Below are 14,771 nucleotides of genomic sequence, written 5' to 3'. Positions count from 1 at the left end.
ACATTTGCTGACCCCTGCGTTCGCTCCTAGCCCTTGTGCTGAACACTCCCAGCACTGCTGCCACCCCTGCCCCCTGCTGCAGCCCCACTGCTCCCAGTGCCACCACCTGCAACTGGAGTGCTTGAAGGGGTGTCCTTCCCCAGGGGCCTGAGCACTGCAACACAGCACCTTAAGAAAGATGCACTGAAAAAGCAACTGAAGTGGGGTGGGGAAGGCTCCGTGAGCAGCAGCATCATCTCTCCCAGGCCGTAGGCTAGAAGAAGGAAAGGCTGTAATACTGTCACCCTCCCTTCCAGTCCACTTAGGCTGTGTCCTCAAGCTGTGCCCTGAAGGACAGGGCAGGAGGGTGAAGGAGGCCTGTGGGACGGCCCTATTAGTGCTGGTGTGCCCTGTGACCACCAGAGCTGCCTCATCCTCCTCTCCCAGAGGGTGCCAATGCTCTGGTCCCCCCCCCCAAACATTAACTGTTCCGGGAATTTCCCATGGTGCCTGGTGGGTGGTGTAGAGTTGGAAGGGATCAAACCTTCCTCACGCCTTCTCCCTCTTAAATGTCTTCTCCCTCTTAAACCCGAATAGCAGAGCTATTTAGCTGCAGGCAACTGTGAGACTGCTCACAGCAGTGAGATGAGATGGAGCACACGCAGCCCCAAGGGAGCAGCGGGGAGCCTGTGCCCTGCAGGGAGGCACTCCCCCATGTTAGGTTATACTCCAGAAGCTGCCGTGGCACGGAACACCGCAAGCACATGTGCGCACACTGTCACAGCTGCTACACAGCCTTTTCTGCTTACAGAGAAGCCAGAGGGAAGCCAGAGCAGCTGCTGGTGCTGCACAGCGTAAAGGTGAAGCCCCTTTAAATCCCACAACAACCCTGAACAGCCAGTCTGGAAGGGGCAGCACAGACAAGCAGGCTCGAACACTGTCTCCAATCACTGCACCCGCCTGCAGGGCAGGAGGGAGAGGGACTCATCCATCCAAGCAAGCGAGGCTGCAGCTAGTGGTCCTCGGACCCTGCAGCCCACCAGTAGTAGGCACATGCTGAGAGACCCCTCTGCGCTCCTTTTCTCCCCCTCCAACAGCACTCCGGCTCCGTCTGGCTCTCACATCCTCCATCAGTCTCCTACCAATAATTACCCTCTTGCCTCATCCACCCCGCACTGCCTGAACGCATCTGAACGAGGCCCCCAGTGCTCCTGTCTCACTTTGTCTGATCCTATGAGCAGCAGCGACGGGTAACGCTTGGCTCTGTACCTGCAGCCTTCACCTCCATTACCCCTGGCGCAGCCGAGAGCTTCCGAAAGGATCTGGCAGCTCAGCTAGCAGCCACCACAGAGCTCAGGCAAATCCAGGCCTCGACTGGACAAACCCAGAAAGGGCTTTCAGAAGGCACACCCCTGGCCCCGGGAAGATCCCTTCAGGGCTCGAGCTCCTCGTTCAGGATATGGTGGGCTCTGGGGCTTTTCATGTACCATGGCTGCCTTACTCCTTTTTAATCACGAGTAAAGCAATATGCTTTTCTCAAGTTATGTTCTCAGAAACCACTTTGGCATTTTTGTCAAATTTTCAGAAGTAATTCCATCCATAGCAAACTTCAGAATGGAAAATTTCACCAATTGCTAAAATTTCACAAAATTTTGACCTCTTAAAACTGTGGTTTCAAATTGGTAAATGCTATTTTTGCCTAACTCTCGGCAGCTCTGCCTACGTAAGACATAAACCATCCCAGATTAACTTGTCCAAGAATCACAGGGTTTTCCATCTTGATTTCTTGACAAAATTTCAAAACCAGAAATTTTCCAGAGAAATTGAAACATTAAAAATGTATTCTTGCAAGATAATATGAATATGATAAGGTCCCAGTTCATCAAACAAAATAAACTTTAACATTCCAACTTTTCAAGGTTTTTACAGCAATACTTCTCATTAGAAAAGGAAGACTGTGGTCATTCAAAACATATTTTCCACTAAAACTCTTTCAATGAAAGTGCACAACCAGCTTTTGCTTCCCTTCTAGTGAAGAAAAGGCTCTGATGGCGCCACCTCGGTTCCCTAGTACGATGTGAGGGTATTCTTTTTGTCATCATCTGAGTTGATCAAGATTTGATCTTAACAAATCTTAACAAAAAGGAAGCCATTTCAAAGTAGCATGATCACTAAAAAGCAAAGGCTACAAAGTTTGTTACTGCAGATGTTCTTGGGGGAATGAGCTTTCCCGTGTCCATACAAATTCTTCTATGTACTTCTGCAATGCAGTCATGGTGACGTGTTCTTGTCGTATCACTCTCCCTGGCCAGAAAAATAATCCTACCTCAAATCCGAGCTGATTTCACCAGGAGCTTCATCACATAATGTTAGAGATAAAACATCTATGCATACAAACACAGCTGGAAATTTCAGCAACTAGGCAAATTAAGTTAAAATACCTGTACCTCTGGATACAGTGGCTCTTCACTGCCTCTGCAGACCAGCCATTTCCTAACTCTTCAGCTTTAGATACAGAATTTTTGGGAACACAGACTAGGATCTGATCCTTGAAGCTTTAGCTCATTTCTAGTTAGGACTCAATCAAACAAAAATCCCAGTTATAATGTTGCTCTTTCATGGAAACCAATAAGGCAGAAAGGGAAAACAGCTGATCTCAATGCCCTGGCAAGGCAAGAAAATGTGTTCACAAAGGGTTAAGCTGCAAGACAAAACGGCTGAGTTCTCTGGAAAAAAATAATAAAATCAAATGGACAGTAAAGCCTATTTCCTCCAAGCTAATAGAATTACAGAAATTATCATGAGAGCATGTGTCTGGGGATGGAGTGAATGATGCTCTGAGAGATAGAGGAAACTGGATAAACAAGCTCTGTGCCAAGAGCAGCTGAACCCAGCCTAATGCTCATTCTCTCAGCACTGCCTCTTAACACAGCGCCAAATGGGGTCATCATTTATCCTTCCCTAACAACAGGGAGAGAAGCACCCACCAGGGGCTGCCCCCCATCCCACACCGCTTCCCTCTCAACGCTACCCACAACCGGATGAAATCCCACTGTTCTCCCTCCTCCCTCCACGCACACTGCCCAGATGAGTCCAGCAAGCTGTGAGCACGAGCCCTGCGCCACCTGGCCATGCCAGGGGGAGGCAAAAAGCCATACACAAGTTAACAAAGAAGCTGATGGGCACCTGGGGAATGAGCCACTTTGCAAACCGTGATTTTGACTGAAGAGGAAACAAACCAAACACTGATGGCTCTGAAAGGCTGATATGGGATAATCCCTGGCAGTAAGCCTTTCCCAGGCAAGAGGAAAAAGGCAATCCCTTACACCTCAACTTCAGCTACATGTTCCTACTTAAAGGTCTAAATTCAGAAAAACATACCAAGAAAAAACAAACAAAAAGCTATATTCCCACTTCTCTCTCTTGACTGGTGCAATATTCCCTCCCCTGAAGACTTTTTACTATTAAAACTCTGCTAAAAAAGATCCTGGCGGGAGCTTCAGTTGTTTTTATTTGTTTGTTTTGGGTCATTTTGGTTTTGATTTTTAACTTCAGGAAGAAAATCCGTGACAATAGGAAAAAATTGAATCTAGTTCCTCTACAGTGAGAATTTACAAGCCTCCAGGATCTCTTCTACACAGGGTTATGGTTTGAAAGTAACCTTCACCAGAACTTCAAATACAGTGTCCCATTCTCTCCCATCTCCTTTTCCTTGAACAACGGGGTTTTGTGGGATCAGGCTGGGATCCTATGCTCTTATTCCCCTTCCCAAATTCCACCTTTATAACCCATTAAAGCAGGGATGGTCCACCAAGTTATTCTCGAGTGCTTTGGTTAAGTTTGGCCTCCAACTCAAACCCTTGGCTCTTGCCAGATCCTGGCTGCTGTATCACTCTGGGCTTAGATTCTGGGAAGTTATGCTTGTGCTGAATTACCCCTGGGAACAGCAACATCCTTCTTATACCGTGAAGAACCAGGCTACAGTCAAACACCTAGCACTACCACTTGCAAGGATAAGACACAGTCAAAAAAAAAAACTCAACGTTAAAAGCATAACTGGAAATTCAGGTCTCATGATCTCAGTTCACTGCTAAATCAGGTGTCCCTAATGCCGATACCCATTTCAGCACAATTCAATTATGAGATTTTCATTAACTAGACTTCCCCTAGTAGCTTGGCATGAGAATTTTTTAAAGAAAAATCCTCCATAGCAGCTGACGGGAAAAATCTTCAGCCTCGTCAGAGTACCAGATTCATTTACACACCAGTTTATGGACTCTTGCTTATTAATCTTGCCAGGACACCATTCTTTGCCTACAATAATATCTATTCTGTCTGCAATTTAATTGCTGTTTTCAATGCTCTGACAGTCCGGGTAGCTGGAAAGGGGGCAGCACAGCAAGTCTAACGGGAGCTCACTGCGCAGAACTGTGCTCAGGGTCCTGCCGTCTGCTGCTTCCAGGCATTTCACGCATCGGAGGAGCAGAGCTGCCCGTACTTCCTATGCTCGTACAATCCTGGCAGCTCAGCTCATCTTCAGCAGCCTCTGTCGACAGACAGTAATTCGTAACACCATGGAGAGCATACACGCTCTCCTTCTAACCGCTGCTCTTTGCATTCTCTCTCAAGGTGAGTGATTCTTAATTTGTTTTTTCTTTGTCGGTAAAGGGGGGACTAAAGAGGTGAGCAGAAGATGGCTTTGGTAACAATTATTTTAAGAAATGTTGAAGTTTATTGCAAACTAATGAAAGAAACATTCAGAATCCTACCCCAGCTTTTTGTTACATAGTGGTTTGGTTGTTTTTAATTCCTTCTTGTGAAGTGGTTAAGTAGTTCTGAATCAAGATGCCAAACAAGACATACAGAGCCATTTTAACATTAAGAAGTGAGTGCACCATACATGTAAAGATTTGGTTTGATATACTGTAGAATACTGAAGGACTAGAAGAAAGAAAAAACATTAAAAAGCATTAAATACGTGCTGCAAACAGCGTGCATTATATCTGCAGATATAGAAAGCACAGAAGCATTTACATTAAGAAGAAAAAATATTAATACACTTATTCTCTAGATAAAGCAGGTGCTAGATTAATCAGATCGGTGGTGACACATAAAAAGTCTGGCAATTTGGGTTTGACTATAATGAAGTGTAGTTACAATCTAGCTTTAACATGATTCATCTAGAAGATTGAGTATTTCTTCCAGGAAGTCTCAATCTGAGAGATGAGGTATCAAAAAATAATTAGGGTAAGGCTAGCAGTTAAAAAGTATCAAAGAAGTGTGTTCATTTTTTAATTAGCAAGTTGGCTTAAGTGATTTCACTAATCTGAAAATAAAGTTGTCTTTGAAGTTTTCACTGAATACAGATTGACATGAGGGGAACCTTTTGTCTGAGGGAGAGAAAAGCTCTTACAAAGATCATCTGCTAACAGATCAGCCACCTGCAGATACTTCTGCTTCCCCTTGAAAAACACTAGCCTGGAGGAAAAAAAAAAATAAGTGTCTTTGCAAATATCTGTAGATTTGTATTTGTGCTCCAGAGGAATTGTAGAGTTTGTTCAACAGACTTAAGGTCTGTGTCTTTGCCAAATTCACAGTGACAGCCAAAAATACAAAAATAGTTTTGTTTTTTTATTTTAGGTTGAAGTACTAGAAAATGTGTTGTCCAGCAGTGACTTTAAAAAAGAGTCCCCTAAAAAGAAAAGGGCATTGACTTTTGAATAGTGTCCAGTTGCCAGGATGCTCGTTGTCTAGCTAGATCTGGGAATAAAAACGTAGTTTGAAACACAGTTTCTCACACCTACCTCACTCTAAATAGCTGAAGGAGCCTGTTGTTCAACAATTCCAACTTACAGCTTTCCCATCAGCCACAAGGCACCATGAGCAGCAGTATCAGCAGCAAAACGTAGAAAAGGAGTATACTGCAAATAAACATTACTTAGAATAACAAACAGGCAATTACCACATTTATTTGTATGCACTGAACAACGCTGAATACAATGGTTTATCAATTTTTAATCCTTATTTGCATATTTCAACAAGCACCCTGCTATCACCACTATTATCACGCTGACATGACTGGGGCTAGAAAGCAGAAAGTTACCCTTTATTGGGAATCTTTTGCAAACCCTCCAGCTGCTCCCACACTGCCCAGTCTGTGGGGTTCTGCTCTCCCCTTCCTCAACTCCGCACCCCTGCGGCTCCCGCAGGCCTGGGGGCCTGGGCCTGTGGGGCAAATGCGGTTTTGCACCTCGAACTCCTCAGTAACCCCTTCAAACTATCTTTGGAGCGCATTTGGGGAGATGCATGTCAGAAAAGCCTGTCACGGGTGGCTGCCAGCGCCCACCGGGGGCGGCGGAGCTGCCATCCCGGGCCTCCCCCAGGCCGTGAGGGAGCGGGCCCGAGGCCCCGTGTCCGCTCACCGCGCCGTGCCCCCACAGGCTGCGGCGGCTCCGAGGCCGAGCACCGGCTGTACGCGGCCCTCTTCAAGAACTACAACCAGTTCGTCCGGCCCGTGAAGAACGTCTCGGACCCCGTCATCATCCAGTTCGAGGTGTCCATGTCCCAGCTGGTGAAGGTGGTGAGTACGCGGCCCCCCGGCGCGCCCGCGGGCCAAGGGAGGGCCGGCACCGTTCCCGACGCAGCTCTGTTTTACAGGACGAAGTCAACCAGATAATGGAAACCAACCTGTGGCTCAAGCACGTAAGTAGGGCTCACCGCCCTCACCACAGCGTGGCGGAACTCCCCGCTCCCGCCGGGGCCACCTCAGCCCTCCCGGCACCCCCCCCCGGAGGAACACCGCAGCCCCCGAGAGGCGTCGAAGGGAGACAGGCGGGGCCCGCACCAGCACCCGGGCCCCCGGCCCCGGCCGCTCCCCTCAGCCCCGTTGCCGTACCGGGAGCGCGGTCAGGACGCGGGACCGGGCGCATTACCGCCCCCCTGCGGCTCGCGCGGCGCCTCCGCGCCTCCGCCGGCAGCCGCGGCCCGCGGAGCCCGGGGGCTGTTCCGGCCCCTCCCGCCCCCTCAGGACCGGCCGCACAGCCCGCTGCTAGCCCCGCTGCCCTCCAGCTCCGGCTGCCACAGCGCGTACAAGCGGGGCCTACCGCGGGAAGCAGCTGTTTAACTCAGAGTTGTCAGCTGCAGCCTCAACCCTCCAACGCTTAATGTGCCTCCAAATACATTTTTTCCCTCAGGAATCCCCAAAATAGTGTCTTGGTGGATAGGAAGATGTACACAGGAAACACCTCAGCGTGGCGGTCCCTCGCCTGGCCATGCTGTGCTGTTTAGCCACCACAAAAGTGACAACAAAGCAAAAGTATCAACTTCACTTACAAGGAACTTTATAGGTTGAAAATGCAAATCATTACTGTTGTAAATAACAGCTTAATAACCAACTTAATATCTAGCTTCAGCTTAATATTCAAATTGGTTAAACTGGGGCTTAACGAGCACTAATGAACAAGACTTACTTAGCTGAATGATGCCACCTGCAGCTTTTCCCAACCCATCTGCTGTAGGGGTCCTTCATTCAATGCTCTTGTCTAGAAATGGAGCTACCTAACAATTCGTTTTCACTGTTTAACAGTGGACCTGGCTTCTTGAGACCTAAATTACTATTCACATCCTACACTTTCATCTTTTCTCATCTACTGGGTACACGTTCCTTGTACAGGGACTCATACATGCCTAAGTCATACTTAGCCCCATGGGCCCATGGTCTCCATGTGAATAAACACTAAACATACATGTTTAACTAAGAAACATCTAATCATTGTAGTGTCCAGAATAAAACAACCCTAAAATCAATATGACAGCACTTGTTTTGACTTTGGTCCACAGAATTTCAATTTCATCACAAACATAATGTAGACTCACTTCTTCCATAATTAGATTTGGAATGATTACAAGCTTCGGTGGAATCCAGCGGACTATGGAGGTGCTGAATTCATCCGAGTACCATCTGGCCAGATCTGGAAGCCAGATATTGTTTTATATAACAAGTAAGACTCTTGCATGTTTATCTTCTTAATTCAAGCTTAATTCAGGGGTAATGGCTTTAAAATAAAAAAGGGGAGATTTAGATCAGACATAAGGAAGAAATTCTTTACAATGAGGGTGGCAAGGGACTGGTACAGGCTGCTCAGAGAAGCTGTGGCTGCGCCATCCCTGGAAGTGTTCAAGGCCAGGCTGGATGGGGCTTTGGGCAGCCTGGGCTGGTGGGAGGTGTCCCTGCCCATGGCAGGGGGGTTGGAAGTGGGTGATCTTTAAGGATCTTCGAACCCAAACCATTCTATGACTGTATTCTTTAGGAAGAAGGGAGGATATTTATTATTTAAAAAACCAAACAAACAGCAAGTTCACTGAACTTGCTGAAAAAGACTGCTTTTCAACATCCCACATCTCCCTACTGCTGTTCTTACCTGTATGCCTTTGTACACTCCTTTTCTAACTGCAAACCCAAAGAAGTTTAACTACCTTTTTAGTTTTACTTTTTCATATGAACAAATGAAATTGTCACATGGATCTTATAAGATCAAGATAACAATGTGGGACTTAAAGAAAAAATACACCAATACACTACTCAGGCAAAGACACACCCCAGTCCTAATCCCTCCGTCTATAGTTACTACCTCCATGGTCCACAGACGAGGTGGAAATACCAATACTGCACATCCTCTTATCAGCCTTTGGGTTCTGACTTACTTGATCTCACATTTGCTGTTTTGTATATTGACTGCACTGAGTCCTGTTCCTGTAAAAGAGAATATTGCCTTTCAAATTCTCCATGGTAAATTTACACAGTTGTTTATTTTAATTTTTAACTGTGCAAATTTATGACAGCCACTGACAGTGCTGCATATGCAGTTCAGTTCCACATCAGCACGTAACTGCTGCCTTTCACAAACCAGATTAAAGATTTAATGTATATGAACTGTTTACATGAAACTACCTGGATCAGTTACATTCTGACTGTTATTTTTATTTGCTTTACAGTGCAGTTGGGGATTTCCAGGTTGATGACAAGACAAAGGCCCTACTGAAATACACAGGTGATGTGACCTGGATACCCCCGGCTATATTTAAAAGCTCATGTAAAATAGATGTAACCTACTTCCCATTTGACTATCAGAACTGCACCATGAAGTTTGGTTCCTGGTCTTACGATAAAGCCAAGATTGACTTGGTTTTAATTGGCTCTACAATGAACCTGAAAGATTATTGGGAGAGTGGAGAATGGGCTATTATTAAAGCTCCTGGGTATAAACATGACATCAAATACAACTGCTGTGAAGAGATATATACAGATATCACATACTCTCTTTATATTAGGCGTTTACCTTTATTTTACACTATCAACATGATTATTCCATGTCTACTGATTTCTTTTCTGACTGTATTAGTTTTCTATTTGCCTTCAGACTGTGGTGAGAAAGTGACACTCTGTATATCGGTCCTTCTATCTTTAACAGTGTTTCTTCTTGTTATCACGGAGACTATACCTTCTACGTCCCTGGTAATTCCACTGATTGGGGAATACCTCCTTTTCACTATGATATTTGTAACTCTGTCTATTGTCATTACGGTATTTGTACTTAATGTACACTACAGAACACCCAAGACACACACCATGCCTGTGTGGGTGAGAACCATCTTCTTGAACTTACTTCCCAGGATCATGTTTATGACAAGGCCTGCCAACGATGAAGAGACTAATCAGAAGTCAAAACCATTTTACACTTCCGAGTTTTCAAACTTAAATTGCTTCAACAGTTCTGAAACCAAATGCTGCAAAGATGGCTTTGTATGTCAAGATACAGCATGCAGCTGTTGCCAATATCAGAGAATGAAGTTCTCAGATTTCAGTGGCAATCTCACAAGAAGTTCAAGCTCTGAATCTCTAGATCCTCTGCTTTCATTTTCAGTTCTGTCACCAGAAATGAGAGATGCTATTGAAAGTGTTAAATACATCGCAGAAAATATGAAAATGCAGAATGAAGCAAAAGAGGTAAGAACGTATTTTACTATTACTCAAACTGCAGACAGCATTTGCAATTAATATATTTTGTAAGAAAAAAGATATCTTTAAAAAAAACAACACCAACCATTATTTTATACAAGTAAATTACACAAGCCATATTACAAATACATGCAACTTTGAATGTAGAAAAGTTTGGTGAGCAGCTCTGTTGCATTCTTTTCATTGACAACACATATACAGGGTGAAGCGTGTTAGGGTAACTAGACAGCCAGCTCAGTATCAACTCCTACAAGACTTACAGTGTAGATTTTCCAAATTATAATCTTAATAGTGGAATTTGCTGTTTCTGTGACCTTAGAAAGTTACATTCTCCCTACACCTGACCATCAGTAGAGAGAATAAGACTTAAACTTCCTTCACAGTGAAGACGTTTCCTATTCTGCTGCTGTGGAATGAAGTAATGAAGTGAAATGAGACAACTGCTGTAAGACAGGGACCATCATCTTTCATAAATCTGCATCTTGATGCACTAAAAAATAAAACAAAAACTGTTTATCAGCATTCCTCATTCTAAGAACAGCAACCACACCACCACAATCATCACTGAATCTAAATCCTATGCAGTAAGGCACTTAAAGTCAGGATGAAGTTATTTTGTTTATGTTGAAATTAGAACTTGATTTAGAATTAGTTGATACAGAAAATGCTTTTTTTTTTTTTAAGAAGTCTGCCTTCAAGAACTGCTTCAAAAGACTTCAAAAACAAATAAAAAAAAATTCCCATTTCATATTACCCTTCCTGAAGAAAAATTAAGTCTAAATTTAAATTATGATCTGAAGAGTACCTAAAATGATCACCTAATGTAGTTACTCTTAATATGTAACATACATAGATACATATATATTCAATGTCACTCTTGTTCTAATGTCCACTGGAAAAAAAATTGGAAACTTCATTCCCTCTTAAATGTGAGGTAAGGAGATTAGTTTTACATCTTGCAAGAGAACATGGTAAAATTTCAGTATTACATAGGAAACATATCAAATAACTATATACCAATTAATCTTTGTCTGCTACATGCTGCTTAAAGAGCAATAGGAACAGTCTACTTCAGTAAGCTTTTTCTGGGCAAACCTGATCACTTAAGAATTTAAGGCTTTTCACTTTCAGTATTAGCATACAGAGGAGAAATTGTACTTACTGATGTTTAGTGTCTTGGTGAACAACTTGTATTTGAAGAAATAGCTTTTGGCTTTAGCACAAGTAGCATATTCAAACAAAGCTTCTTCAAGATGAATTAATTTATCAATGAAAACAGCAACACGGAAGTTGTACGTACATAAAAGAAAACATACATATGGAAAAAAAAAAATCGGTGCTTGCTATATGAAATGCTCCTAATGGCTAATGCAACTTATTTATCTAATAAACTTGTTTACTTGCTATTTGATCTATTTTTCAGATTCAGGATGACTGGAAATATGTTGCCATGGTAATTGATCGTATTTTTCTATGGGTTTTCATCCTGGTATGTATTCTAGGAACAGCAGGATTGTTTTTACAACCTTTGATGGCTGGAGATGAAATGTAAAAAATCAAAATGTTATATTGTGAAGTCAAATAAAACTTCTGCCAACCAAACTCTGTACTCCTACCCCAGCACCTGATCTCTCTTCTATGTGTTTCAGTAGTAGAATAAGGATCTTTCTTGGCCTCAACTTTGCTTGACCAAGAAGGCTTTATTAAAAAATGTGAAAACATGAAAACAATATTTTGAACCATTATGACAGCTCATTCGAAAGTAATGTGCACTATACTTGCCAGCTATTTTTTAAAATAACTGGAAAAGATGCAGATTGTACATTAAACTTTCTATGAATGTTTTACGAAGCTAGTGAAGAAATTGAAAATTGCATGAATATTCTGAGAGTCAAGACAGGTAGAATACTTTGGGCAACTTTGTCTGGTGTTAAATACCTTTAATTCCTGACAGGATCTTCTGGGAGTAAGTTCATATTTAGTTTAAGGAATGCCCTTGTGAGGATGAAATGATTTAGAAAGCATACATACCAAATTGTTTGAATGCAGAACATTGCCACCTAGTGTATAAACTGATGCAAACTGTGGGAAGAAAGGACTATGGGCACATCTATTACAGAAGAAAAAGAAATAGGTGAGTAATAGATGATGGTAATTAAAGCATTGTCATGTAGTGTCTGTGTATCCCCGTATTGTCACTGCATGAGGAGTCTGTCAAAGTTGTCTAAACATAATAACGTTTAAAACTGTATACAAATCAAACACAGTAAGATGCAGTCAGTGGGTTATGCAAAGTATCAAAATGCAGTATGATATTTTGGACACAGAAACATCCTGCACAGTGTTTTATTATAACAGAAGGCATGTAGATATTAAATATTCCTGTAAAGTATGCTAAAATTGTCTCTTGGGTATATGACTTTTTTTTTTTAATTAATATCTGCAAATCATTTAATAATAATAAATAATGAATATACCATGCAACAAAATACTGTAATGAGAAAATGTTTTGTAAAGATATGAACCATTCTGTCTGTACCAAACTGGAAACTTTTTAGAAATGCAGTGGTATCAAATGATGTAACTGTTATAAAAATAAAGAGAATGAAGCTGTTGAAAATAGTGATTTTTTTTCCCATTTATTTTGACCAAGTGACAAAAGCCATATAAAGCAGCATTAGGTACAATTCAGCACATTCAGAAACGAGTTACATAAGTAGAGGTGCATGCTTCTGGGTCTATTATTTATTTATTTTTTTTCATTTCAAACACACCTCAGGATGGTCTGGAGACACCAAGGATTTGAGCATCATCTTTCTAATCCAAACATATCATATGATTATAGAAACACCTTAAAGAATTTCAAGGATTTGCAAAAATTGTTAGTTACTAGTATAAAGATTGGGACTCCATTGCCAATACGCTGCCAAACATCTCATGATATAATTGGGCAGTATCCGGTCATCATTGAACAAAAAGATGCAGTAAGGGAGTTAATAAATATATATATATAGCTAGTCTATACCTTTCCTTACTTTGTTTTCTGTTCAGATAAATTTCAATAAGCAATTCAAAAGCAAGGAGGACTATAAAAAGAAATTTTGATTTTGAAGAGAAAAGAAGATAGCTAAAGTACTTCTGCATTTTCACACAAAGTTACTGATGCATTAGTCTTAGTAATACTGAGAAAGTTAAAAATTACATTAATGGATTAAATCAGATAATCATTATAAATTCAACTTTAAAATACGTTATTATGGGAATACAGAATATACTGATATCTAATGACAGATGCAATTGTATATCTGAAGAAGAAGAGATTCCTTTTTCAATCATAATTATTTGAAATTAGATTTTTAAAATTATAAAAAAATAGAACATTGGTTGGCATCATTTCCCTGCCCATGAGACTGAAGAAGCTATGCAAAACCAAGAACATCCTGCAGGTGAAAGAATTTGAAATAAACTTCCAGTTATATATAAGTTATGACATAAGCAATCGGTATTATAATCAGTACAACGTCAAATAGAGCTATGCTAAAGGTGATAGAGGAAAAATGTATCTTTTCCCCAAATCCATAACTACTATTACTTATATTATTAACAATATAACAATTTACATTAAACTTTTCACCTAAACATGCTATTATTGGTCTGAGAATTTAACCAAACAAAAAACGTACCAAGATTTGTTCTTCCTTGACATTACTCCATTAGTCTTGCAGGATACAAATATGTTATAAAATAACATAGTAAGTAACTATCAAAACTTAGGTGTAGGAAAACACCACCTCATCTCTTTCAGAAATAAAACTTTTAAGAAAAGTGAAATTCATTGTAATGAATTTGAATTTAAATTCATTATTAAAATATATTTTAATGATATAATTAAAAAGTTGCAATATATATATACACGTTACTTAGTTTTCAACACTCAGAAAAAAAAAGAAAGGATGGAAAGCTTTAAGTCCTTGCTGTTCAGTTATATATGCTTCTGTAAGTGAGAGAACCTATAAAGGTAATTTTCTAAATTCAGTTTAACAAACATGAAAAATTTAATCGTCTGTACTTTGTTATATGGCATAAGCATTTTCAGCCTATTTCCTTCAGAAATGCATTCTCCAAATTCCTGCTACTTGTGCTTAAAAACTTAATTCTGCAAAACAAACAAGGTCGGGAAAAAGCAACATGTTTGCAACTAAGATTAGTATCACAATCTTCATCAAGAATAAAGAAATCTGAATGTTCTGACCTATTAGAACAGTTGTGCAACTTGGACATCTCATTTAATTGCCTTTGCCTCTCTTTCCATAGCTGATACAGAGATCTCAATATCCATGTATCCTGTAAGCGTTTTAAGGCCTACTGTGTTATATGCTCACATTAGTATGATAGAGTTAAAAAGGTTTTAAGTTCAGCAGCAAATTCCACTGAAAATTTATAAAGACACAACACAGTCAAATCACTATTTGTATGCTGAATATGCATAAAGTTCAGATGATATTTTTATCATCATTTTTAATTTATGCTGTAGAAACTGTACAATTACAATACACTGAAGACAGCTGATGCCAATACAAACTCACCTTTGCATACTATAATAAATTGAAATAAGCAACTCTACTGTGTAAGTATCTACAAACATTTAATATGCAATAGAACAATTTGCATAGTAATTTAATAATGAGACTACAGCAATCATCATTAAAAAAAATTTAAATCCTTCTACTTCTCAGCAGGTGTCAGTATATACTGTTTTTGACATATACATGCA

General features: G+C 41.0%; 1 protein-coding gene and 1 long non-coding RNA gene across 3 annotated transcripts in view; one reads left to right on the top strand and one right to left on the bottom strand.

Moving 5' to 3' along the window:
• LOC308176119 overlaps positions 1-7,812 on the bottom strand; it is a 104,726-nt gene extending 96,914 nt beyond the window's left edge. The window contains exons 1-2 of one of the 2 annotated variants that reach the window (XR_013938079.1): positions 6,875-7,812; positions 5,784-5,900 (exon numbers count right to left, since the gene is read on the bottom strand). This is a non-coding gene — a long non-coding RNA (uncharacterized lncRNA). Of the gene's footprint in view, positions 1-5,783; positions 5,901-6,401; positions 6,503-6,874 lie in introns of those variants that run through there. The other variant, XR_013938080.1, reaches the window with a different exon arrangement.
• On the top strand, positions 4,416-14,760 carry CHRNA3 (cholinergic receptor nicotinic alpha 3 subunit). The gene is made up of 6 exons (XM_080551358.1): positions 4,416-4,608; positions 6,420-6,559; positions 6,637-6,681; positions 7,870-7,979; positions 8,974-9,985; positions 11,421-14,760. The coding sequence occupies exons 1-6, from the start codon at positions 4,554-4,556 to the stop codon at positions 11,547-11,549; spliced, it is 1,491 nt and encodes a 496-aa protein (XP_080407484.1). The 5' UTR covers positions 4,416-4,553; the 3' UTR covers positions 11,550-14,760.
• Positions 14,761-14,771: the final 11 nt, after the last annotated feature.

The sequence above is a fragment of the Anser brachyrhynchus genome, assembly GCF_964034855.1.
Source record: "Anser brachyrhynchus genome assembly, chromosome: 11".
NCBI lineage: Eukaryota > Metazoa > Chordata > Aves > Anseriformes > Anatidae > Anser > Anser brachyrhynchus.
The sequence above is the reverse complement of the archived record's forward strand: the minus strand, read 5'-3'. Positions and strand labels throughout refer to the sequence as shown.